The 27,807-nt window shown below is 39.4% G+C and overlaps 1 protein-coding gene across 1 annotated transcript in view; it reads right to left on the reverse strand.

The window, feature by feature from the left end:
- The window catches only part of FAM91A1 (family with sequence similarity 91 member A1), a 44,981-nt gene extending 23,168 nt beyond the window's left edge, over window positions 1-21,813 (reverse strand). The window contains exons 1-14 of the mRNA XM_045453742.1: window positions 21,486-21,813; window positions 16,475-16,559; window positions 14,800-14,951; window positions 13,129-13,186; window positions 12,360-12,427; window positions 11,678-11,791; window positions 10,314-10,404; window positions 9,913-9,975; window positions 4,724-4,830; window positions 4,173-4,211; window positions 3,532-3,644; window positions 2,944-3,059; window positions 1,562-1,674; window positions 1,118-1,204 (exon numbers count right to left, since the gene is read on the reverse strand). Coding sequence (XP_045309698.1) covers window positions 1,118-1,204; window positions 1,562-1,674; window positions 2,944-3,059; window positions 3,532-3,644; window positions 4,173-4,211; window positions 4,724-4,830; window positions 9,913-9,975; window positions 10,314-10,404; window positions 11,678-11,791; window positions 12,360-12,427; window positions 13,129-13,186; window positions 14,800-14,951; window positions 16,475-16,559; window positions 21,486-21,557 — 1,278 coding nt within the window. The 5' untranslated portion in view covers window positions 21,558-21,813. The remainder of the gene's footprint in view (window positions 1-1,117; window positions 1,205-1,561; window positions 1,675-2,943; window positions 3,060-3,531; window positions 3,645-4,172; window positions 4,212-4,723; window positions 4,831-9,912; window positions 9,976-10,313; window positions 10,405-11,677; window positions 11,792-12,359; window positions 12,428-13,128; window positions 13,187-14,799; window positions 14,952-16,474; window positions 16,560-21,485) is intronic.
- Window positions 21,814-27,807: the final 5,994 nt, after the last annotated feature.

A 27,807-nucleotide genomic window follows, 5' to 3' on the forward strand; every position in this document is an offset into this window, starting at 1 on the left:
AAGAGACCAATTAATAGCAAGGACTATCTCAAATACATTTCTGCCCTAAAAAAATGAAAAATTTATGTGGGGCGCCTGGGTGGCACAGTCGGTTAAGCGTCCGACTTCAGCCAGGTCACGATCTCGCGGTCCGTGGGTTCGAGCCCCGCGTCAGGCTCTGGGCTGATGGCTCAGAGCCTGGAGCCTGTTTCCGATTCTGTGTCTCCCTCTCTCTCTGCCCCTCCCCCATTCATGCTCTGTCTCTCTCTCCCAAAAATAAACGTTGAAAAAAATATATATATTAAAAAAAAAAAAAAATGAAAAATTTATGGAGAAGGAAGAGTGAAAAAATGTCATGGTCTTTTTCTTAAGATATAAAGGATAATGGAATCATAAAATCCTCTAAGTAGCACATTTAATACACAGAGTTCACCACTAAAACACAAAAGGTACCAAAATTATTAGTCAAGTAACAGATTCAGCACATAAACTATTTGCAGAGAGGAAAACAGAGGACAAAAACAAAAACGGAAACGAACACACACAACACACACACATCTCTACCACACCACAACCACCACCACCAAAAACCCAAAAAACCTAGGAAATGGAAAACCCCAAAAGGGCAATCCAGATTTAGAGCTAAGGCCAAGTAGGGCTGTCCTCATGGGGAAGAAGGTGGCTAAGAGCATTGGCTGAAGTCTTCCAGATAATAAAGGGGATGGTGAGAGTAGACATAAACATGATACCCAGGGACACTGTTTCAGACTTAAGATAAGGGGAACAAAAACTTCAAATAAAACAGCTGAAAGGAGATCTTGGAAAATCATACTAAAGAAAATTAAAAGCTATTTTAGAAAAACATAATTCAAAAAATTACATAGACTATTTCTATACCCCATTTCATTAAACCAAATCAGGCTAAGTGATAGATAAGGTCCACAAATCACGTTTTAAATCACAAAATCTGTTCATCCACTTGATATTCTAAAGTCTAAATGACTGTTGCAGTATTAAGGTGAGGAATTAGGCAGGAATGAGCAAGAATATATGAAAACCTATACAATCAATAACTGATGTTGTATCAAGAAATGGTTCCAAATGCCCTGACATCCCATACTGACCAGTCCAGATTTACCTTTTCTAGTTCTATAAGAAAGCTGTCCAGAGACTCATCTGACAGTTTGCCAACTTCGAACATTGTGACAGCATGGCTTTTCAAGTTCTGTAATACAGAAACAAAACAAAAAAACTTAAAATGGACCTTAAACACCTTACATGAGTCTACTGTTCATAAGCCCTAGTTTTCTCTTCTTATATGAAGCATTACCATCTCACATTTATACTATGCTGTCTAATATAATTACACTTAAAAGTGAGTGACATGTGAAGCTGAGTCTTCTGATTACAGAAGTAACCCTCACTAAAGAGTTACTATGCTCCTCTAAGGAATATAAAACAAAGACAGTTGCATTTTGCATTTTTAGGAATTAATCTAATTCTTAAAAAGGGACCTAAAAGCATGAACTATTTTAATTCTAATCTTTAAACACTGTCATATTTAAACAAGAATTTGACTTACTGGTGAAAGATTTCCCATCATTAAAAAGGCAGTGAGAGTTGAGTCAAAGAGAAAAGCAATACGCTTTGTATATCCTGTGGACAAACTCAAACTGCTTACACTGGCTGTGTCAGCTAGAAAAAAAAAAATCATAATGTAAAATTGAGTAAATGAAAATTATTCTTTGCTTATCATTTAGAATGAGAAAGTATTTCTTTTCAACTTTGATAATTAAAAAAGTTACATAACTAAATGTAAGCCAATATTGCCGTCCCAAAAGGTCCCAGTCCCACCTATCTCGAACTAAAAAAGGTGAAAAAAAATTTTTTTAAAGGTACTTGTGTAGTAAATTTCTTTTGTTGTTGTTTGTTTGAGAGCAAGCACACGTGAGAGCAGGGGAGGGCCAGAGGGAGAGAGAGAATCCCAAGCAGTCTTCACGCTCAGTGCAGAGCCCAAAAGCAGAGTTCAATCTCACGACCATGAGATCATGACCTGAGCCAAAATCAAGAGTCGGGACACTTAACTGACTGAGCCACCTAGGCACCCCTGTAATAAATTTCTTTCCTTCTTTTTTCTTTTCTGTTTTTTATAGTTTATTTATTCATTTTGAGAGAGAGAGAGCGAGCAGGGGAGGGACAGAGAGAGAGGGAGAGAGAATCCCAAGCAGGCTCTGTGCTGCCAGTGCAGAGACCGATGTGGGGCTAGAACTCACAAAACTGCAAGATCACAACCTAAGCCAAAGTCCAAAGTCGGATGTTTAACCAGCTAAGCCATCCAGACACCCCTATAATAAACTTCTTAAAAGCCAATAATAAACCAAGACTTGATAACTGACAGAACATTAAGACTAGCTAGCCTAAACTCTTCAGACGAGTCACCTGGCTCAGGTAAGAGGCTGGGGTTAGAACGAGAGCCTATGCTGTGCTCCCCTCCCCCCACCCCAACATAAACCACATGTAGCCCCCTCGTCCATTAGCTTTGCCTCCCCTTGTGCTTGGCCCATACTGAGGCCTTCCCTCACTCACCAGCTGGCAACCTATTATTCATTTTTAGCCCAACTATCCTCCTCTCCAGGAAAGCTTCCTGAACCTCTCTAGGCAACAAGGGAGCACTTCCCCTCTGCTCCCACAAGCACCAAAACACTTCTCACGTTGCTGTGGGTTTTGTGGTTATCCTGCCTTCTCTCTCCCTAGACTTAATTCTCAGAAGGAAGGTACTATATTCTTGTCAATTTTATACCCTTAAGACCTAGCACAGTACCCAGCATATGGGTAAGTACTCAATGACTATGTACCAAACGAATGATACCAAGAACAAAGCTAGGAGAGTTAACTCTGTGAGTGTATGTATAGACACAGGCCATCATCTATAAACACTCGAAATTAAACTGAGTAAGTGCTAACCTGGATCTTCTTGACTGTTAGTATCTGTGTCAGTGGCCGATGAAGCTTCTTGTACAGGACTCCTACTTTCCCCACCATCCCATGATAGCAGCATCTTTTGTGGATCTAAAGTACTCCTATTAACGAAGAATACATCCACATTTTAAAAGTCATATAAATTATCTAATCTAAAAATAGCTACTAAAGTCAGTACGTGAATTATGAATATCCATCCAAATCCAGTCTTATGTTCAAGCCTGAAATTGAGACGTAGCCCCCAAATGCTCTGCCCACATACAGCAATGGTTCTTAACTAAGACCCATGGACAGGCTTCAGGGAATTTGAGAACTCTTTAAAACTATATGTAAAATACTAAAACGAACAAAAACAAAAAAGCTGTATGTAAAATACTGTATTTACTTTTCTCTGGGGAAAGGGTTCTTGTTTTCATCATCCTAAAAAGGATTCATCACACAAAAAAAGATTAAAAACCACTAATATATAGGGTTCACCTCAACTGACAGGTTGGTAAGTAAAATTTTTGTACATAAAACAATATTTTTTCCTAAGAGGAAACTCTAATATCTCATACTAAATAAATGAATTACTTTAATCTGTTTACGGATGGAACATTCTTCCACGATGAATGAAGCTGGTCCAAATTTATTACTTGTCCCTTCTTATGGGCAAAGCCCAATCGGCAATACATTGAAACGGCATTCTGAAAGGAACAGAAAGGAAATCAGCATTTACAATGAACCAGACATCAGAATGTTTGTAGAGAGAAAATATAACCACGGACTATGCTTACAGTGATCCTCACACATTTTCATCCCATAACTAGAAAAAAACATTTTTCAGTAGGCCTGTTCATCTGCTACGGTCTTCACATCCGTAGAAGAGCGAATGCTCCCAACCCTCAGGCCTGCCGCTGTCTACAAAGCAAGAGGCTGAAGTGGTGCAGTTTAGCAGAAGTTGTTGCTTTAACTGACCTCCTTACTCCTTACTAGACACTGATCACTCTGCTTCCTGCGTGCACAGGAATGTGAGTGCCGGCTTTCACTGCGTGGGGTGAAATTCCACTTCAGGATCCTTATTTCTTTCTATCTTTGCAAGGACCCCTTTACTGTCCCCACTCCCTTGGAGGGCAATAAGAATCTCACTGTCTCTATCTCTCAGTAGCTTACCAATGGCTTATAATAAAAGCCATTCAGTATTTATAAGTAAAAAGAGTATAAAAATAACATACCTTAACCAAAGATAAGTCTATTTCAAGGACATTTGCAAGCTGGAAGATAAAAAAAAATTATTTACATTCCTAGAATCATCAATATTACAGCTTGTAATAAACAACTGAACCATAAAGAGCAAAATTTTAAATTAAGAATAACTGAAAGACTGAATAAGTTTTGAAATCAGAACTTTCTCCTTTCCTTATGTCTAAGATGTTTAGAGTAGTAGGAGTCTAGATAGGGACCATAACAATGGAAGATTCTTTTCTCTTTAATTGAGTTTCATTTAAAATAAGAAAATGCCTATATCGATCAACAGCCTACAATCCTTTTACCAAGAAGTCATATAAAAAGTTATTTACCAAATTATGTTATTACTAAAAAAAAAACTCAGTATGTATATACAAGAAGTAACATAAGAACTGTGATGTAAGTATATTAATGGTCTATGATCTACCATGTATAGATTCCAAAAACACTTTAACCATCATTAAATAACTTTACTTCACACAAAGATTATTTTATAACCTTGAGGCCAAGTCTTTCATAAAACACTGTTCATGCTTACCTCTGCAACATTAGTATGTTCATCTATTGAAACAAATATCTTATAAAGTAGAGTTTCAAAATAATCACCTTGCACCCGATTCATTACAAAACCTTCAAGAGGAGGAACTAAAACAAAATAAACTTAGTTTAGTGATACAATTTAGTGATACAAAATAGACTTAGTTTAGTGATACAATATAAAATAAGAAAGCATAATTCAAATATCTACTCAAAAAGAAAAACCTCTACCTTAGAGATTGAATTCAGCTTTTGATTTTATCGACTCCACAGCAAGTTTTCTAAAACCCCCAAAGTTAAGGACATTTACAACCCAGTCTACACAGAGGACTCTGACAGTAGAGCACAAATCCTACAAAGAGTTAATTTAATTTAATCCCATGGAACTCTCAGATTACTGAGGCAAAGGAAGTGCTGGAGGACACGAACTTGGTAGAAAGGCAGGGGCACTGGGGCTGCTCCCGCCTGGGGAAGGCTGCAATGGGTGTGTTGTAATGCCTGAGAGACAGCAGGGGTGACTAGGCTAAGGCAGAAAAGCAAAAGACTGAGAGACTATACAAAGACTGTCCTGGCTGCCTTTCTCCCACCATCCCCGCTCCATGCTGAGAAGAGAAGAAATTCACCTGCACGACGGCCACTTTTACCAGCAATCACTAATTCATTCTTTGGGGCTTTCTTTCTATACCCTCTTCAGTGGCCTCAGTATTAAGAAGGGCAAGACCTTCTTCATCACAGGAGGCAGCCTAGCAGGTGCTGTTCACCTGAAAGTGGATTCATACTCATTTCTCTCCATCTCGCTGGTCCAGAAACTCTAATCCAATTTACTAGAGCACTCGGCCCAGCTGATAATAAAGAGGCACTATGCTTTCCTTTACCCTTCTCCACTGTGCACGTTTCCCTTGAAAATATCCTGGGAAGGAAGAGAATTTAGGCCATCAAAGGACTTGGGGGTCCTATGTCTCCTGGACCTAATACCATCTATTGCACCCAAAACCTAAATTATTCCTAACAAAGAGAAGTAAGACAAAACTTAAGTGGTCAAAACGAAGACATTGCAAAAAATCACAATGACAGATTATTCACTTTCTAGATCTGGCTCATGTCACTTTTTTTTTTTTTTTTTAATGTTTATTTTTGAGAGAGACAGAGGCAGAGCTTGAGCAGGGGAGGGGCAGAGAGAGAGGGGGACACAGAATCCAAAGTAGGCCCCAGGCCCCTGAGCTGTCAGCACAGAGCCCAACACGGGGCTTGAACTCACCAACCGTGAGATCATGACCCGAGCCGAAGTCGGATGCCCAACCGACTAAGCCACCCAGGCGCCCCTCAGGTCATTTTCTAATTTAGTGTTACCTATAGTTCTAGTCATCCAAGTACTTTTAAGGATCAATGGTTTCTCTTTTGAAATATTTTAGAAACCCCCTATTTGATATCCTTAACTCTTTTCCTACACTATCAGCTGTGTGGATAATAGCAAACATTTACTGAGCACATACTAAGTGCCAGATGGCTTCCAGGTACTTGACACACACAATTTCATCTAATCCTCTTAACCTCATGAGTTGTCTAATACTATACCTCTGTATTTCAGAGACGAAGAAACCAAGACACTTAAGAGGTTACAAACACACAATTTACATCTAGGTAAAGAGATACTGAATAGTCTCCAATACAAAGTTAAAAAAAAAGTATGAATTACAACACACCATCTGCGTAAAACAAAAACCATACAAAAAAGGATAAATGCATACATGTCTATGTGCTTAGCATACTTTTGGAAAGATAAACAAGAAATTTAAAAGAGCCACTGAGAGAGTGGCCACTGAGAGAGAAACTGTGTGGCCAGGCACAGGGGTCAGAAGCAGATGTTTTTATAATCTTTTATAAATTTAAAATATTATATCATAATATTGCCTACTCAAAAATATATTGAAAAAAATCAAGCTAACATACACAGAGAACAAACTGGTGGCTGCCAAAAATGAGAGGTGGAGGATGGGCAAAATGGGTAAAAGGAATAAGAAGGTTCAAAGTTCCAATTATAAAATAAGTAAGTCATGGAGACGTAACGTACAGCACAGCAACTATAGTTAACAATGCCACACTGCATATCTCAAAGTTGCTAAAAGCGTAGATCTTAAAAGTTCTCACCACAAGAAAAAAGATTTCTGCTTTCATGTGTGGTGATGGATGTTAACCAGACTCATGATGATCATTTCACAATATATATAACTATCAACATTACAATTTACATCTGAAACTAACACAGTGTGTATGTCAATTATATCTCAATAAAGAAACAACAAAATAAAAATTTTAAACATGTTAATAAAAATTAATAAGTATAAAGAAAAATACCTGAGAATAGCCTAGAAAGTTTAAAAATAAAAAACTCACAAGGAAGGCCTGGCCGTAACTAATACATTTTTTAAAAAATTTTTTTAAGTGTATTATTTTTGAGAGAGATAGAGACCGTGCAAGTAGGTGAGGGGCAGAGACAGAGGGAGAGAAAGAGAATCCCAAGCAGGCTCCACATTGTCAGCGCAGAGTCTGATGCAGGGATTGAACTCACGAACCGTAAGATCATGACCTGAGTCGAAACAAAGAGTCAGAAGCTTAACCGACCAAGCCACTCAGGTGCCCCTGGCAATAACTAACATTAAAGATTATTTTGAGTCACTGTAATCAAAACAATATGGTATAAAAATAAAAACAAATCCGTGAAGACAAAAGACTATCTGAACTAGCTCCAGTGGAGAGGGGAATTCAATGTATGACAAAAGTTACATTTCCACCCCGTGGTAATGGGTTACTGAAAAAACAGTCCTGGAATCCCAAATGCTATTGGTTTTCCAAATAGAAAAAAACCAAGTTGGACCCTTATTTCACATCAAATACAAAAATAAGCTCCAACTACAGGTCTGAATTTGTATGACAAAAGTTTTTAAGAATTTTTAGCCTATTTACATATATATGCGCATATATGTGTACATATATACACATACACACACACACATATACATACACATATATCTTAAAAGTACTCTATTCAAGCATAACAGAAATCTAGAATCTATAAGCAAAAGGGAAGACATAAGTTGAACAAGTATACAGTTTGATGAATGATGGACTAAACGTATTTTAACAATAGACCCTTTAGGGGCCCCTGAGTGGCTCAGTCAGTTAAGCAACCAACTTTGGCTCAGGTCATGACCTCGCGGTTTGTGAGTTGAAGCCCTGCATTGGGCTCTGTGCTGACAGCTCAGAGCGTGGAGTCAGCTTCAGATTCTGTGTCTCCCCCTCTCTCTGTCCCCCCACCCCCCCTCTTTTTCAAAAATAAACATTAAAAATTTTTAAAAAACCATAGACCCTTTAGTGACTATTCAAAGTATTTGTCTCCCCCAATTTATTTGTTCCACCAACCACAGTGCTTGTTTTGTTGAAACACAGCTGAAATGCTTTCTCTGAAATCAACTGCAGGCGTCTTTTGTGCTAAATTTGATGGCTTCCACGTTGTCAAACTGCTTTTCATAGGTTATTACAATTTGGTGAACATTCCATGTTCCACGGTGATAAGGAAGGTAAATTCAGCAGTAATAAGAGCCTGAGTCTGTCCGCACCAGCAAACATTGCTAGACAGTAGGTAAAGCATGGCAGAACCCATCACTGTAATGGAGTAGCCATCCACTTGGCCCTTCTCTGACGACATCTTTTAAATGCACTTAGTGCTAACGTGAGTCAATATTCAAACTATCAGTCAACAGGGACTGAAATGAACTAATCAAAAACCTATCTTTTCAGGGGATTCTCAAATGAGTCAATATCAGTTGATCGATGACAGTAAAGAATAGAGTAATGCCTTCATATTTTCCCATAGTGACAGGAAACCACTACCAGCCCTGTCCTCCAGAAATCTCTTCCTTGTCAAAACCTTTCAAATTGTAAAACTAGTATTTTATTTGCTATAGCATCAATTATATAAACAAGAATTAGTATCTCATTACTTTTTGATTTTCTTTCCAAATTTAAAGAATTCATGTATGTACATGGTTCAAAATCATTTATTAAAGAATCGCAAACACATGGTAACACAGATAAATGTCAGGATACAATACAGCATGATAACCTGTAAAGATTCAACACTGACATGAGGGAGTATTTCTGCAATAAGCCCCTACCATCACTCAAAGTCATTCCCTGGAAATTTTTGACATTTATATTTGATTACACAAATATTAAGTATCTTAGTATGGTAAAAGATACCAACAAATAAGAATGATAGCTCAGGGGCACCTAGGTGGCTCAGCTGGTTAAGCCTCCAACTCTGGATTTCGGCTCAGGTCACGATCTCACAGGTTTGTGAGTTCTGGCCCCACATCAGGCTCTGTGCTGACAGTGAGGAGCCTGCTTGGGATTCTGTCTCTCTGCCCCTCCTGTGTTCCCTCTCTCTCAAAATAGATAAATAAACTTAAAAAAAAAAAAAAAAAAAAAAAAAAGAACCATAGCTCAAAGATACGCTGGGAAACATAAAAACATACCTGTAACACACAACCTAAATTTGTTAAAAAATCTAACCTATAGGAAAAAAGCCTCACTGTGTTCAAGGATGTTAAGCACATCACTACTACAGGAAAAAAAAAAAAAGAAAGAAAATGAAAAATTATAAGCAACCTAAATAACCAGCAATAGGAGAATGTTCTAATAGCTGATACATCCATAAGGAAATACACAAGGGCCTTAATATTGGTTTAACTTAGGGAATGGATGAAGGATGAAGGGAGGAGTAGATAAAGACAAAAAAGATGACTTCAACATGACAAAATAAGACAGGTATGTGGAGTTAAAATAATAGCTATGATAGGACTGAACATCTGTAAAAACAGTTATGCACTGAACAAAGACTAAAAGGACATAAACTTACGAAAACATTAACCTGATTTAGGATGTGAGAAATTTATTTCAGACTTCCATTATTTTAACATAGCATGTACAATAACGTGAAGATAAAAAATAAGGAATTTAAATAAAACCGCCACAATGTGTTACAACATAACAAAAGAGAAATGTCTTTCTTTGAAAGATTCTAACATCATAGATCCTAGATTATGTGTCTAATTTATTAGGGTGATACATGCAATGTGCAGCACCTAGTAACCATTCAAAAAACCCTGGAAAGTGTTAGCATATACTTACCTGCTATACAACTGTCATCAGATATTGGTACATCCAGATAAATAAATCCTTTGTTATATAAGCCTACAGAAGCAAAAGTAGCTGTTTTAGATGGAATACTAAACAACAGTAAATTTAAAAAGAAACCAAAATTGATTCCTGATTTTCTGCAAAGATTCTTACAACTGAATACTAGGTAAAGGAGAAAAAAAATAAACAGAAGAGGAAAAGAATTAAAGTTTTCAAATCTGTTCCCTTCATATGCTCAGAACTACAAAATTAAAAACATTTTTTTACTTATGATTCATTTGTATAAATTTTCAGTGTATGTGAATAAAAGATTGATAAAAACTACTATTAATTGTTGATGGTTTAAAATTAGTTTTTATGTTGACAAAAGACCACTTCTACTAACCACTTACTATGTACTACATTGTAATCTAGTGATCCAGACAGCTGAGGGCCTGCATCGATGATCTTATCAATAGCACATTTCTCAGGCAAAGTGCATATCTAAGAAAAACAAAATAATTTCAATTAAATTCTGTCCAAATTAATTTATAAGTCTCTTGAAATCTCTTCATGTTTAAGTCAAGGATTATCATGATGACTATTATATATGATTATATATTATCTATTATGTATGCTTATAAATATTAGGTGCCATTAGCTAAATGTACTACATATTTTTTTTTCTCTTATTGCTCTGGAATTCAGAAGAAAAACCTATGCACACAGCTGTCGATTAAGGTGCCAGAATATGCCACCAACAGAATCAAGGACAAATTATAAGTACCAATATTTGCTGATAAGTAGTGTTACCTAATAAATACCAATATTTAATCATCTTCTTTGAATGGGAATCAGATCCATTTGCTGATTCTGAATCTCTCAGATCACAAGTTTATTCAAATTCCACACGGCTATTATCAGCACAGGAAGTACATCACTATAGCTCTGTTCTCACACTGAAGCACAATTTCTAAGTCTTCTGCTCACTGGATTTAATCTGTCCTCTGAAGTAAAATAAAATGTAAACTGAAAAAAAGTCCACCTGCTCACTTCCATTTCTTCAACCACAGAGAGACATGACCTAGTCTCTAGACCCTCTGGTCCACGGCCCTGCCCCTTTACCTCTAACTTAGCATCTCTTCTACCATGCGTAAGGCTTACCTCCAATGCGGTCTGACCACCGGGAATATCACTTCCTTTGATCTTGACACTATCCCCCATCGAAGCACCTACCTCGTCAGCACAGCGCTTCAGCAGAGTGATTAAGAGCACAACTTCCATAGCAAACTGCCTCAGTTAAAATCCTGGACGTTCGCTACCACTGTGACTTGAGCTGTTACCTTACTTCTCCGTGCTCACTTTCCTCCTATGTGAAATGGAGTACGAATAATACACCACTCTGGGGTGTTGTAGGAATCACATGAGACGCTATAAAAGTGCTTGCAGGAGAGCCTGGTGGAGCCGGCACACGGCAAGTGCTCAAGAAGTGTTGGCCGGTGTCATGGCAGCATCACATCACTTCACATGAAACTTCTAGTTTACTGTACATGGACCAAGATTACTGTACATGGACCAAGTCAAGTCTTCCTCATTATTAAAGAGTGTCTTTCAAACCCACCCATATGCTACCCTACTACAGTCATTTAACTTTGAACTTAAGTTTAATTTTCTCAGGAAAACCAAACGGTGTTACTTCTCAGAAAAATTATAGAACTATGATGAAGAATTACAATTTAAAAAATAAAAGTCATGTTTAATTTCTAAAGGGACCTACCTTTATGTCATCTTCTGTGATATACCCAGCCTGCACCACCCACCAAGCCTCTATGGCAATTTCCACCGGCTTCACTGGCAAAAGATCACGAGCTGTTTTCCTTCTGAAAAATTTCTGCAACGGTACAAACATTTAGGAATTTGCAGTCAGCCTGAAATCACTACTTTCTTTTTTACTGATCACAGTGTAAGACTGTTTCCAACAGGCTAAATACCTTTTTAAATTCCCATGTTTTAAAATCTGAAGTACTCTAGATGTACTCAATAGAAAAAGTCATTCTTAAATTATTTCAAAGTAAATTACTTCAAAACACAAATCATTAAGTCTCGATCTAAATCCAGAAATTCAAAGGAAATCTAGGAGGTGAAAACAAATTTGAAAAATGTGTACTCATTTCAACCATTAAGTGAACCCTGGGAGTGGAATCAGCAGGTAAAAAGACCAGCAGAGCAAAATTGATTTTTAAGAATAAATGTTTTATTCCTTAAATGTTTTAAAATTCAGTTATCGCATAAGCATAACCTAGAGAATACCGAAGAGGTGTTTTTGGTATTATTTCTGTATTATGCATATTTTACTTGATCGAAGAAATTCAATTCATTATTTTTACCACTTAAAACAATTAATGAGACTGTATGATACGGAGGAAGAAACGAGAAAGGAAGGAAAACAAGTAACTCACTTTTGATGACCGACACTGATTCATCAGATCAATGTACTGGTTTCTTCCTATGCCAAGGAGCCTTAGACCTGAAAGAAAGCCTTTCCTTTAAAAACACATAATGCATCTTAAAATGCCAGGACACTCAGGTCTTTTAGGAAAAAACCCCTTGGCTTTTGTTCACCTTTTGGCCACTGACTGATAATCAATATCAAATTAAAAGGAATTCTCAAACGAAATATAAAAGAAAACCCAAACGGGGAACGATGAACTCAAGCTGACACTTGTGACAATGTCACATGGGCCAATTTTTACAGAGCAGAAGCCCTCCCGACTTCAGGAAGTCAGGACATCCTTCTCAGCAAAAGTTTCTTCCTACACAACAGAACTGTGTCACATGTCAGATACACACTTCCTTAAAATGAGCATAACACAGCAGGTTGTATTAGTAACAACCGTGTGTCAATGCTGCAAAACCACTGTGCACAAATCTTCTTCCCTCATTCGGCACACAGCACTGCCCAAGCATCAGGAAGAATTTCACTTTCTAGAAATACAGAGATTAGTCTCATTTTTCTCCTTCTACCACTCCAAAATATTCCTCGTAGACATTTAGACTACATCTTACACTTGACTGGTATAAAACTGATAAAACTCCTATCAACAGTGTTGCCTGCTGTTCCCATGTTTCGAGTGTTTTAGGTTAAAAACACACATGATGATACGGACTATAGCATGCACACAGAAAGACAGACTCTAATCATTACCTTCAGCATAATTAAATACTTACAGTCAGCAGCAGTAAAATTGGGCAACGAATCATAACTTTTCTCACTGTTCATAATGTCCTTTCAAAAAAAAAAAACAATTAAAAATCCTAAATGCAAAATATCCTTAGATAAAAATTTGTATAAACATGTATTACTACAGCCAAACAGAATAATAATTAATTATTGGCACGAAGCCCTGAGATTAGAGTTTGCAACCTAAAACACACATGCCACATTGTGGTACTCACTATGTGGTTCGAACCTAGTAACTGAAGATTGGACTTTCAGGTCTGGATTCTCACAGCACTCTCTATGAACCCCAAACATTTGCCCTGTAACCTCTGCCCTCTGGAAGCTGTGCCAGGAATACCGCATTTAGAGCTCTGGGCTCCAGCCTCTCCACACCTCACACCCAACCCTAGAGGCGTGGCCCGAAACAAGGGGCATGATGGTTCACAGCTCCATCAATATGCATCTGAGACATGCGCTACCAACCAAGATTTTGATCACTTAGTCATCTCTGCTCCTACGAGACCCAACCAGCAGCAGAGTTAAACGCAGTATCCAGCTTTTTTCAACTCCCATCTGTTTCTCCAATAACAAACCAACTGTTTACTGTGGAGATAGGGCCCATTTTCAGCCCAGCAGCTATACCCCATGGTGTAAGAACAGAAACCGGAGAGCAACAAGCACGTGGATGGAACCGAAAGCGGGTAACTGAGGAAAAACCTCCCTCCATTTTCTCTCCTAAACCTTGTGGTCAATACCAGCAAAATAATAAAGAGACAGCCATAACGATGCTACTTACTCATTAGCTACCGCCTTCATTATGCTGCCTTGGTTCTAGTGAAAAGGAACTGACAGAAACCTGGGCTGTCAGGCCTCAATATTTCTCTAATATTTCCTTCCGAACGGGGACGCGGGAGACGCAGGACAGCATAAGTGCCCGTGAAGAAGGGGCTCAGGGAGAAAAGCAAAGGGAGATCTTGCAAAGGAAGCCACATTGGAAAGGAACCTCACTGTTACTCGTAGGTTCCCAACTCCTTTAGTTCTAGGCTTCTCTCTGCTCTGGAAGCAGTGAGTGGGCCCAAAACAGCAGCACTCACATAAAATTAATACTACATAAACATTGCCAATCTTTACATACAGCTCACTTAAAAACAGTATATACCTGGTATTTAAAAAACTGCTTTTGGAGAAAGGCTAACATCTAAAAGTTAATAATAAAGGAAAGAAATTAGAGGCCAGGACTAGAAACATATTTCTGTTTCTGACACACGTATTGCATCATTAATTCTTTCTGTAGTCAGTGAAGAGTCAAACGCATTGTTTTTCTGAGCCCGGTGGTCAGTTCCATCACCTGCATTTTCGACCTTCATCATGTGTTAAAAGCAGTCTGTTTTATAGAGACGCTGCTAACATAAATCATTAATGCTACAATAGCACAAAGGGTCAACAAATGCCTTCCAGAACCCAGAAGAGAAACAGATACTCTTCCCCCGTGAACACCTGGAACTTCCAGCAGCTGCTTAGATGAGTGTGGCACAAACGGTTAACTTGTTACGAACACTCCCCTCTCTGCTGTAAACTCAAGAATGATGGCCAATGTGGCTGAGATGTGCAGAGCCGGTCACTGTCGGCAGAGTCCCCGACAAGTAGCCCGTGATGGCCCATGTACGCTGCCAACTCACCTCCATGATCCCAGTATAATACGAAAAGGGTGTTATCCTCAGGCCCTTCACCATAATATCTGACAGATGGTAAGGGTACAGCATGAGATGATCGCGACTGTACTTGAGGAGCTCCTCATAGTATTTGCGCTCATCTTTCTTGACATGTTTAACTGGGGAAAGAGAAATTATCCAGTTTTTGTCAGGTGTCTTACACTTACATATAATTACAAATGCAATAGGAACCACTTCATAAACCAACCTTAATAAAAAATAAAAGCACAGTAGTTGGAAGAGAGGAAACGCAACACTCCAAGTTGGAACAAAGAAACAATTAGGCCACAAGAAGCCCCCTTCAGAGTACACAAGCAAAGTCTGTAACAGGACAGAGAAGCAGAGAACTAATTCTTACCAGAACAGAAAGCACAGAAAGTAATCATGGAATGTCCCCTCTGAAAGACGTAAAACGCAACCTGTAATTCATCAAATCCCTTACTCTGTGACTTTACCAGAGAACCAAATTGAATGCTAATTTTCAATGAAGTCTATTTCAAAAAGTTATTGGATAGTTTATTTCTAAAACGTAAAAAACACCTCCCGCTTTCACAAAATGCACTTAAATAAAAAGATTCTCTCTGAAATACTGTGTTTAATAGGAGAGTAACACATGGAGGGGAAGACCAGCAGGGGAATAGACCAGACTAATCAAAGTCATCTGACAAATAAAAAGCAAACAGTTAAAAAGAAAGTTAAAGAAAACAAAACAAAAACAAAAACATGGAACCAACTATGCTTAAAATTTGTTTCAATAATTACAGAAAGAGTTTTCATTAAACTCATGTGTGGAAAATTTATGGGAAAAAACCCACCATACTCAAAATCAAAATCTATTAAGAACTAATGTACTTCCCTTCTGGCTTATATTCTCACCTAAAGTGAAAAAACTACCGTCTGAGTTGAAATTAATGTTGTAAAGGTAAAATGAATCTATAAATTATACTCTAAAAAATAATTTTAATCAGAACTCGAAAGAAAAATCTACTTGCTACTACAAATTATTGGTGAGATGGGTCAGTACAGAGCTTCTTAATTTTTTTTTTTAATGTTTGTTTATTTTTGAGAGAGAGAGAGAGAGGGAAAGGGAAAGAAAGAGAGAGACAGAGACAGAGAGTGCGAGCAGGGGAGGGGCAGAGAGAGAAGGAGACACAGAATCTGAAGCAGGCTCCAGGCTCTGAGCTGTCAGCACACAGCCCCATGTGGGGCTCGAACCCACAAACCGCAAAATCGTGACCTGAGCCGAAGATGGACACTCAACCAACTGAGCCACCCAGGCACCCCAATACAGAGCTTCTTAGAGTGTGTACACGGAATACTTTCAGTACTGTGAAACATGTACTGAAAAGACAGGATGGGGCACCTGGGTGGCTCAGTTGGTTGAGCGCCCAACTTCGGCTCAGGTCATGATCTCCCAGTTCATGAGTTTGAGCCCCGCATATGGCTCTCTGTCAGGGCGGAGCCCACTTCGGGTTCTCTGTCCCCCCCATTTCTGTCCCTCCCCCATTCAGGTGTGCTTTCTCCCTCTCTCTTTCAAAAACAAGTAAACATTAAAAAAAAATTTTTTTTTAAGATAGGATTAACGAAAATGGTAAATCAGCAATAGTCGTTTCCACCTCAATATAAAAATGTCTCTACTTACCTAAGTTATTTCTGTATCGTAACTGATTGCGGATACTGTACAGAACAACCTGCTTTTCATATTCTCTCTGTGAATTTCCAAGACTCTAAAAAAAATAAAATAAAAAATTCAAATAGTTTTAAAAATAGCCTCTGAACTAAACAACAGTACTTTTTCTTCATACAATTTCAAAACCACTCCCTCTAATTTTATCCTCATACCTCGAATTTCCAGAACTGAATACAGAATATTTTCTTAAATGTTATTATACTAATTTTCATGCTATGACATTAGAGCAAAAATTCAATGTGTTTATTATTTTTAGCCTGCCTTCCTAAAGGACTTACTGAAATTACCTAAAGTCCTTATCAAATAAAAGAGCAGTCTGAGAGCATATAACTTCATTAACAAAAAACTAATTTCTATTTACAAAGACTTCTTTCCTGATTGTTCCTAATTCGTGTGTTGAATAGACAGATGGATAAATGGACGGATGGCTTCATGCACCTACATTTTTCTAAAATGTAAGACTGTCAACAAAAGACCTTGTCTGCTAATTGTTTATAGCTGATGGCTATAATTACCAAAAATTAACATTTCTGGAGAATGTACATTTCAAATGTACCTCTAAATGATAAGACAACTTCTTAAAAACATCATCTCCTTATGGCCTCATTAAAAAATATTTAGGGGCGCCTGGGTGGCTCAGTCTGTTGAATGTCCAACTCAACTTCAGCTCGGGTCATGTCTTGGGGTTTGTGAGACTGAACCCCATGTTGGGCTCTATGCCGACAGCGTGGAACCTGCTTGGGATTTTCTCTCTTCCTCTCTTTCTGCCTCTACCTATCCCCACTCGCATGCACGTCTGTGTGTGTGTGTGTGTGTGTGTGTGTGTGTGTGTGTGTGTCCGAAAATAAACATTAGAAAAAATCCAGACAATTTTAGAATTTTGATGTTTTTTAAAGAGCAAAAAACTTTCCCACTGTGCTTTAGTGTTTTAAGCTCAAAGATAGATTCTCATGAAAGCAAAGCATAAGTGTCTGATTACAGTCAACATTATATTCAATGTGCGACCATAAACTTAATTTAATATATGACTGCTATCCCCCTTCTAATTACTGGGTATGATCTTCCCAACACGCTGTAAAATAAAATTAGACATCACAGGAGACTAATGGCAAAAAGATCAGAAGATTCAGTTATTATACTTCCTACTCACAGGTTTGAAAGCTGAGGTAAACGTCCACACACACACACACACACACACACACACACACACACACACGCTTTCACCAAAGGCCATCTTACAAGACAGATAAAACTCATATTTAAATAAACCAGCACCTAACTGGACCCACTGGTGGGATGTATTTTAAGAAAAAGGTGATGTGAGAAAACTAACATCTCTCTTCCTTCATCTAAATTAGTTTATCACAGACTAAACCGTTACTCATTTTACTGCCTGAATATATGTGCTTAAATTGTTTCATTCTTCTTTAAAGTTACAAGTGGTTAGGAACAAAGTTTATTATGGAGAAACCGCTCCACATCCTCCACCCAGCACCAAAGCCAGGATCAGTAATTAAGACATTGAGGGGAGTTAAACACTGGGCTTGCTGTGAAATTTGTAAAGGGTCTCCTCCAGCTTCGCTGCCACATAAGTCTCCTTCTCAAGGAACACAAAACACACACACAGAGCACCACTTTGCTAGAATCTCAGCAACCTCAACGTGAGGTTTTGCGCTTCTGTTTTAAAATCAATCTCTTCATTTATCATGACTTACAAGCATTTTCTCCCTTTCTAACTTCATCCCTGGTAACTCGAGAACAAAGAGTGTAATCACGCCGCTCAAAATGGAAGGGTCTGTTATTTCTAAGCTAGTTAGAGAATACAGTGTTTAAATGCCTAAGCCTCTGTGCCAGGCATTCAAAGTAATGACTGGTCCTGATCAATCAATACATACGTGTACCCACAGATATCTAAAAACTACATTAAAAGTTGATTTTATTCTTCACTACCCATATACATAAAATATAATTGCTTTGTTCACAAAGATTCTTTGGCTTCCCTCCCACTCCTACCCCAAATTTCCCACCACTCGCATACTAAAACACTGTTACCACTACAGGAGGCAAACTAAAAGAAAGGTCATTTTACTCTGAGATGCGCTGACCCTGCAGAAATACTGACCAGATCTGACAAATGAAGCTGAGCTGCATATAATGGGAACTATAACAGATGAAAGAGTGACATAGGTACTGGTTATAAAATACCCACTGTGCACCAGACTATGCTAAAAGCATAAGGAATTTTTTTCTACGGACTTTTCTCCTACAAACTCCAATCACACACACACACCCCCAAAAATACACCAAATCTTTAACTGACCTTTCTCACATGACATAGAACCTCATCATAAGACTTCCCTTAAAACACCTATAAATTGTTTTTGAATCATGAATACAAAATACTGATAAACTACAGAAATATCCTGAAATAATGGCCTTATCTATAACTTTTTAATGTACTTTTTAAGTTTTTGTATAGTCATATCACATAAAAACATTTCATCCCACCCATATAAAAACTAATGGCTTTACACACATTTTTTAAAAATCTGAAATCACCTTCTGGCTTGACATACCTTTTTTAAAAAAAATCTGATATCACCTTCCCCCAGTTTTCAGAAGTGGGAAATGAGTCATTTCCAAATTAAACTCATCAAAGCTTACTGGAAATGCTATCAAACTACTTAGTATCATAATGGCAAAAAACAAATTCTTTCCATACAAGGACTACTTCCCACTTTGAAAGTGACTGAGCTTTAGCTCCTGGAAAAGAAATCTCAGACTGATACCATCACTCATTCACTTCAAAAATGTTTACTAAAAGCCAACCACATGATAGGTGCTCAAAATGCAAAAGCAAAAAACAAGTAATGTATGCAGCAAATGCAACACAGTGGGGTCAGTGCTGTGGGTGAGAAACACAGCGCTGTGGAGAATCAACTGCTCCACATGTAGAAAGTCAGGGAAACCTCCCTGGAGAGTTCTGACATTCAAGAAGCTACAAGTAATCTCTAGGAGGAGACAGGTAGTGCAGGACTGAGTTGGCATTTAGAAATCTCGCTCCGGCGTAATGTGAGGAATGAATGGGACAGAGTCCCATCCTGCGGACAAGAGACCAAGTAGAAAGGTGATGTAGTAATCAAAGGCCGAGCTTGACCTAGGCCAACAGTGGCATGGCTACATGAAGTCCAAGGAAGCAACTTGTACAGATGGGTTTTCCAACACCTTCTATAAGCGGAAGCTCCTTCTAAGCTAAAATGGCTACTATTTTTTAAGTGATCTTACCAAAACTAATTTTAATTTAATGTCACATCTGTACCTAATTATAACTCTGATCTGTGATTATTTTTAATAGTCATGACTAAGTATTAGATATGCTTTTGCCAATACGAATTTAGATCAATTATTCATGCTGAACATAATCGAATCATCCATCTTTCTTCCATTATGCTACATTTATTTCTGTGAAAAGAAAGAGTAGAGAAAAGATGGAAACAAAGAAAAAGATTGTTGGTTCCTCCAGTTGTCTTTGGATACACCACAAAGCCTTAAAGAACAAAAGTACCAAAGCCCTCATTCAAGCTTAACAAGAGAAATTTACTCAAGTTTAGAGCTTTGTTCTTTCAAGTCAAGATAAATGCCACATGGGCAGCCACTGACAACCAAGAATTCCTTCTCTGTCTTTCTACCTTCTAGTTTTTTTGGGTATCTCACAGTGAAAGCACTTTCCCTGCCACATGACGCATCACCAGAACCTTAAACTATTCATTTCTTAGAACTAAGCCCCCAAGCTGAGGGAAAAAGCAAATAATCCTTATACCATCACCACCACCACCCGAAACTCCGATTATAACTCCCCAGCACCAATGGAAACCAGAATTTCACCCTCAACCAAGTGGAAAGGGAGGAAACCTGAAGGTCAATCTATGGTCTGTGGTCTGAGAAACAGTGCTTTATAGGCAGCATGTATCACTACCTTCCTAAGATTCAACACCACCTGCTGTATTAGGCTCTTGTTCATTTATTTGCTTACTGTCTTTCTTTACTAAAATGTAAGATCCATGAAAACAGGGTCTCCGTCTTGTTGACTGGTGCAAATGAACCACCAGCACCTACAAGAAGGCACAGTGTGCAGGTGTTCAATTACTATCTGTTGAGCACTGAACAGAAATGACACTCAAGCAGTTGAGAATTAACCCTCAGAAAAAAACCTGTCAGTCTCTTGTTGCAACATCTCTAATAAACCTATCTTGCCTAGAGGATAAAGTCCCACAAAACCAAGTACAAAAGCCCCTTCAAAATCTGGCCCTGCCTGCTTTTCCAGACTCATCTGCTACAACCTCCACGCACTCACAAAATCCCACCTCCAAACACCAATATACCCACAACTCCACCTCCCGTGATACTAAGTTGCTAGCTACTCTCAGAACACGCTCTTTCACTCGTGCGAGCCTCGTAAAACAACTTTCCCACTTCCCGGAAAATCTTATTTCCTCTTATCTCTCATTCGTCCTCTAAGGCCCAATTTCAATGCCTCCACCACACAGCCTCCAGACACTCCCTGGACAATTTCTTACTCCCTCCTCTGTGTGCCCACATATACTATAATACAAGTTCGTATGAGCTGCTATCATTCTGTAACGTATTTACTTAACGTTCGTCTATTCCCCACCATCCTAAAGTTCTGGAGGTCAAGACCATTTCGCAAGCGCCTAGCCCAGTGCCTAGTTTAAAGGAGGCTGCGGGCAAAGGTGCCAGGCGAGTCCATCCCTTTTAGCAACGGCCCCATCCTGCCCCTGTGGCCCCAGAGCCGTCCCTCCCTAACCCTTGACCTGCAGGTCGATTTCCCCGAGACCGTGGCGGGGGAAGGGCGGGATTCGGCCTCGAGGAGCAGCGCCGGCCCCGCGGGCACGGCAAGCAGGTGACGGCAGGGCGGGGCCCAGGTCCCAGGTTCCGGCCGTACCTGCCTCACGTTGGCCGGCAACTTGCTCCAGGGGTAGTTGTGCCGGATGTGGAACTCCACGTCTATATTCATGATGCCTGGAGCCCGGGCCGGCAGCGGCGACCGCAGCTGGAACGACACCTCCCGCCTGCCCGCCCTCGGCCTGTCGGGGAGCCCGCGGGAGGCCTCGCGCCTCACACTGCGGAGAGCCGGGGCTGCCCCATGGCCAGGGCTCCCGACAGCTCCGCGCTGCCGGGCCACGGGGCACAGGAGCAGCGGTGACCCGCGCCAGGAGCGCCTCTGCAGCTCCAAGTTTCTTCCTAGTTTCGGCCCGCCGGAAATGGCTTTGGACTTGCGTCACTTCCGCCCACTGGCGCGAGGCCGGAGGGGCGGGGCGCCGAAAGGCCTCCTGCCCCGCCCCCTGCCCTCTGTGGGGCGGGGCAAGAAGGTGGTAAGTTAAAAGTAAGGGGTAACCGCCCCCTACCCACGTGCTTGGCCTAGGCTGTCAGTCTCCGGATGAATTGAGATACATTCCTGGGTCTGCATTGCCATTGGATGTTTTAATTTCCCCAGTGTGTGAACCCAGGTAGCTCCCGTTTCAGGCACAGGGGTAAGCTGTCTGAGAACGATGGGCTTGGGGAGGGAGTCATAGCTGGCTTCAAATAATGAAAGAGCAGTGAGCTCCTCCCCACCCCATTGCCAGCCCTGAGGAATCTCTTCAATCAATGAATGGTGTTGGGAAAACTGGACAGCCGCATGCAAAAGAATGAAACTGGACCACTAGTTTACATCATACACAAAAACAAATTCAACGTTGATTAAAGACTGCTAGACGCGAAACCATAAGACATGGGCAGTAAGGTTTTTGACATCAGTCTTAGCAGTATTTTTTTTGGACCAGTCTCTTCAGGCAAGGGCAGGAAAAGCTAAAATAAACTAATGGGATTACATCAAACTAAAAGCTTCTGCACAGCAAAGGAAACCATCAACAAAACTAAAAGGCAGCCTACTGAATGGGAGGAGATATTTGCAAATCATACATCCAATAAAGGGTTAATGTCCAAACTATATAAAGAACTTATACAACTTCGTATTTTTTTAAAAAAATCTGATTAAAAAATGGGCAGAGGACTTGAATAGACGTTTTTTCCAAAGAAGGCATACACATGGCCAACAGGCACATGAAAAAAGGCCCAGTACCACTAATCATCAGAGAAATGCAAATCAAAACCACAATGAGATATCAATGCACATCTATCAGATTGGCTTTTATCAAAAAGACAATAACAAGTGTTAGTGAGGATGTGGAGGAAAAGGAGCCCTAGCTTGTGGGAATGTAAATTGTTGCGGCCACAGTGGAAAACAATATGGAGGTTCCTCAAAGAATTAAAAACGGAACTACCGTGCAATCCAGCAATTTCGGGGTATTTATCTGAAGAAAATAACAGCACTAATTCAAAGAGATACATACATCCCAATGTTCACTGCAGCATTGTTTACAACAGCCCACATATGGAATATTACTCAGCCATAAAAAGAAGGAAATCTTGCCATTTGTGACAACATGGATGAGTTAGAGGGTAATTACCTGATAATAAGTTAGAGAAAGACAAATGCCATATGATTTCACTTGTATGTGAAATCTAAAAACAAAACAAATGAACAAATAAGACAAAACAGAATCAGACTCATAGGTCCAGGTAACTGTTGGTTACCAGAAGGAGGAAGTTGGTGGGGGCAGGCAGATTAGATGAAGGAGATTAAGAGTTAGAAACTTACAGTCAGAAAATAAGTAAATCAGGGATATAATGTACAGCATATGGAATATTGTCAACAATATCGTAATAACTTTGTATTGTGACAATGGTAACTAGATTTATTATCATTTTGTAATGTATAAAAATATTGAATCACTATGTTGTACCCCTGAAACTCATAAGCTATTGTCTGTCAATTATGCTTCAATAGAAAACATTTAATCTAATTATAATTGCATTAAAACTTCTTAACTTTCTATTCTTACAGCCCACAACCATTGTTAGAAACATGCAAAATAAAGAGAGAGAGAGAGAGAGAGAGAGAGAGAGAAATTACCTACTCTTAAAGTCTTCTAAAATGTCCAGATTTCTTCATGTGCACATTATTGGGAACTCCTCATGGGTACGACAAGTAATGCTAAACATAAATCCCCATATTCTTTAATTATGAAAATTAAATTATAACATAGCACATGTAATCAATATATTTAAATGCTATAAACTTTAGTTAAGTCTTCTGAGAAATCTGATCTCTTGCAATCAGTGGGAAAATATTTTAAGAAAGCAAGAGTTCAGAAATACAACATTTATTTTGAAACAAACCCAGATCTATTCCCTATTTTAAAACACAAATGTGAAAAATCCCACAGCATCAGACCCCCTTCTCCCACCAGTCAGTGAAGCTGAGGACAGGTAATCTGGCTCAGAAGGAGCATGGACTCTCCCATGGACCACACTCCTGACTCTTTCCTACCACCTCTGTCGTGGAGAATATCAGTTGTGAAAATATCCCACTTGCACTGTATTTCTTTTGGAGTGGAGAAATATTTCTGTATTATTATGTGTTGAAAGTGGAAAAGACAAGAAAAACACTGAAAGACTCAGCTGTCCCTCCTCTCTTGCATTTTACACTTTAGAAACATGAAGACATTTGCCATTGCCTAAATATGCCAAATACGATAACCCCTCTCTTGTGTGCTTCCCCCTACTTTGTTTACATTGAAAACTTCTCATCCTGACACTGTGAACAGAGTACTAAAGAATCAAGAGGCAAGGTTGGAGAAGCAGGAAGGGGCAAGAAAAATGTGGGACCATTTTTCTCTACGTTAGGGAGTTTCTAGGATTTTCCTCTGCAAATGTTGGACAGCAACTGAGAGTTACAAGTCTGTTTTAGAGAGAGGCAGAGTCATAGAGCCTGTGAACGATTTATATTCTATATTTATCTATAATATCGGAAATGACACATTTCTGCCATCTGAAGTCAGTCTGCGTTTAGAACATGTCTGGTGTGGAAATGAACATTCCACACAATTAAAACGCTGAACTATTGTAATAGTTAAAGTGCCCACTAGGGGCTGATCTCACACAACACTTCTATACCTAAAACCTGCAAATTCTTCACTTCCTTTTTTATTGACTTTTATCCAAACCAATCTCTCAGGCCTGAAAGTCCTCTAAGTTTTTCATTTACTGGAGCTTTTCTCCCATATCTGATAGCACCAAATGTTGTCAGTTCTTCCTCGGAAATTGATGCAGTGAGGACTGTGGGGCAGTGGTCCAACTGAAGTTTGCACAATCTCAAGGGCACCCCTGAGCCTCAAGTTTTCTGCTTCTTGGTAGGCCAGGGAGACAAGAAAATCCATCAGCTACAAAGCAAGGTTTATCCTTAATTGAAAGTATTTTCATGGTATCCATGATGAGGAGTAAATTACATTTTGAGTGAATAGGATTTGTGAATTCTACCATTGGTATTAAATTATTTTATTTATTTATTTATTTATTTATTTATTTATTTATTTATCATCTATCTATTTTTGAGAGAAAGCACAAGAGCTTGTAAGCTTGGGGAGGCGGGGGGGGGGGGCGGTCAGAGAAAGAGGGAGAGAGAGAATCCCAAGCAGGCTCCACGCTGTCAGTGCAGAGCCCAATGCAGGCGCAAACTCACAAACTGTGAGATCATGAGCCGAAATCAAGAGTCTGAGGCTTAACTGACTGAGCCACCCAGATGCCCCTCAACTGTATCTTTTTAAAAAGGTGGCACTCGCTGGAAAAATAAAGAGGTCAAAGGGAGGAAGTTATGAAAGCCCATGAAAGTGAGAAGCCATCTGGAGAGCTCTTCTCATTTTTTGTCCCCTTTACTTCATCAAATAAGTTCATTTACGTATGTGGGTAAGATATGGAATGAAAGTTTTTAATGCCAGATTTTGTGTTTTTTCAATGAAGGGAAGGGAGTAGTCTTAGGAGCATGAGAATGACCTGAGAAGTGTTTAAAATTACCAATGTCCGGGCCTCACACCAGATCAATCCTATCAGAATTCCTCAGTTGGAGCCCAAATGATTCAACGTACAGCAAAGGTTAGTAACCACTTATCAGGGCTTTTCGGGCTTCAGGTAATCAATAAGCAATTTGTTGAATTTATAAAATGAGGAGATGAACAAAGATGACATCTAACGCGCATTCTAACTCTACAACACAATAATTCCATGACCAGCCAAAATAATTTACTTTGCATATGCAAAAAAATTCTCCCAGTCTGCCCCAGGCTTTTTTGTAAACAAATACACACAAGCATCTGTTCCACATTCATATAGACTAAGGACATAATTTCTCTTGATAATGTTGGGAGAGCCCTGAGAGAAATAAAGAATTACACACTCTTGGACTAATGGAACTTATCTGAGTTTGTGTTACACCTGGGTCCATCTCAGATAGTTTTAGTTTATTTGGGTGTATTGTCACAGTGGCTTAGAACTTGGCTTAAATGAAGTATTTTTTGTTTCCTTTTACATTATGTCATCCAAATTTTATACCTTTAGCAACATGTAATCTCTTGACTGTCTAACAAGAAATAAGAGTTTATGTACTAGTGTAAACTGTGATCAGGGATTAAATTCACATATAGTGGAACTGCTTCATGATCCCTATTAGTGAGATTTGAGTGAGAGATAGATACCTTCTTGGGTACATCTACAACTGATCCCAGAACAATGTAAATCATCTATTTCTTGGCCCAGGTCTTTGTAAACATTTGTTCTCTCACTTTGCAGAAATGTGGAATTCTCTTTTCTTTTAGAATTTGTGAAGATATAGTTAAATGTGGTTAGTGACATGTCTTCTTAGACTTGGTATAGATTTAATGCATAGTGATTTTCTTTTTCTTTCTTTCTTTCTTCTTTTTTTTTTTTCATAGGAAGCCAACTGAACCATGTACCCAGTAGAAGGTAAAAGGTAGGCCCAAGAAAGCAAACGTCAGGGAAAAAAATCAATTAAAAGGCCAACATCATCCATTTGCCTTTGAGAAGATAAGGATTACTACAAAGAAAGGGAAAGAGGAAGTCAAGGTTCACCATTGGAAATAAAAAGTAGGATTTTTGAGTGAGCAAGACAGTAGTAGTCTTGGAAGCTAGGCTTGGTTGAGAAAGGTTTTTTAAATTATTTTAGTTCCCACTGGCATATCTTGAGGAAAAACAGAAGGGGAAGATGAAATCTTCAAGGTAGAGTATTTCCGGAATAGTCACCCCACCCCCTCCCCCTCCCACCCCAGGGACATGACTGGACTTAAACAGAAAGAGGTTGATTTAAGAGCATCTTTTTTTTTTTTTTTTTAATTTTTTTTTTCAACGTTTATTTATTTTTGGGACAGAGAGAGACACAGCATGAACGGGGGAGGGGCAGAGAGAGAGGGAGACACAGAATCGGAAACAGGCTCCAGGCTCTGAGCCATCAGCCCAGAGCCCGACGCGGGGCTCGAACTCACGGACCGCGAGATCGTGACCTGGCTGAAGTCGGACGCTTAACCGACTGCGCCACCCAGGCGCCCCAAGAGCATCTTAATTAGTAGATTTAAGGCCCCACTCCCCACCCCTAACACTACCCAGTGGGGTGAGGATGTGAAGATAATAAAATCCATCTTCAAAAATAAAACAGCTACATTTTCGTTGTCTGTAAAGTCACATGTGAACATTTTCACCTCCCAAACACCTGCCAGCTTTAATCTGCGCTGTGATTTACTTTCTGCACATGGAGGATAAGAAGGAGCAAGGCTGAGCTGGAGGGACTGTCCCTCACTATCTGCCTTCCAAGATAGTATCGGTAGCCACATATTAGGATCCCAGGTAGTAAACAACAGCAGGGTTTGTCAAGAGGGGAAGCATGGCAGGTTCCATGGTCCACTGAGAAAGTGGGATGGCTAAGAAGGCCCAAACTGTGACTTACCAAGGGCCTGTATCTAAGGGAACTATGAGAGTCCTTTGAGGGATTAAGTTCCTGTGGCAGACAGGTTGTCTAGGCAGACAACCCTGACCGGGGCTAAAAGAGTATAGAGGGCAAGATTGCTTCATGGATTCGATCAATGAAATTAACATGAAAGACTGCAATTAATTCCCGAGTGTGAAAGAAACACAGAGCAAACAACAATTGGGACTAAAGAAAATCCCAGAGGAAAATCTCTCACTCTGTACATCAGGGAGAAAGATGGGAAGATTCTCCACCTGGATCTCACCACCCTCCTGATTCTTGCAGCCCAACAACAGAAATAGAGTTAGTAATTGATTTTTGTCCCACTGCCAAATAGTGATTTCCGATT

This window comes from Leopardus geoffroyi, chromosome C3 (genome assembly GCF_018350155.1).
Source record: "Leopardus geoffroyi isolate Oge1 chromosome C3, O.geoffroyi_Oge1_pat1.0, whole genome shotgun sequence".
Lineage (NCBI taxonomy): Eukaryota > Metazoa > Chordata > Mammalia > Carnivora > Felidae > Leopardus > Leopardus geoffroyi.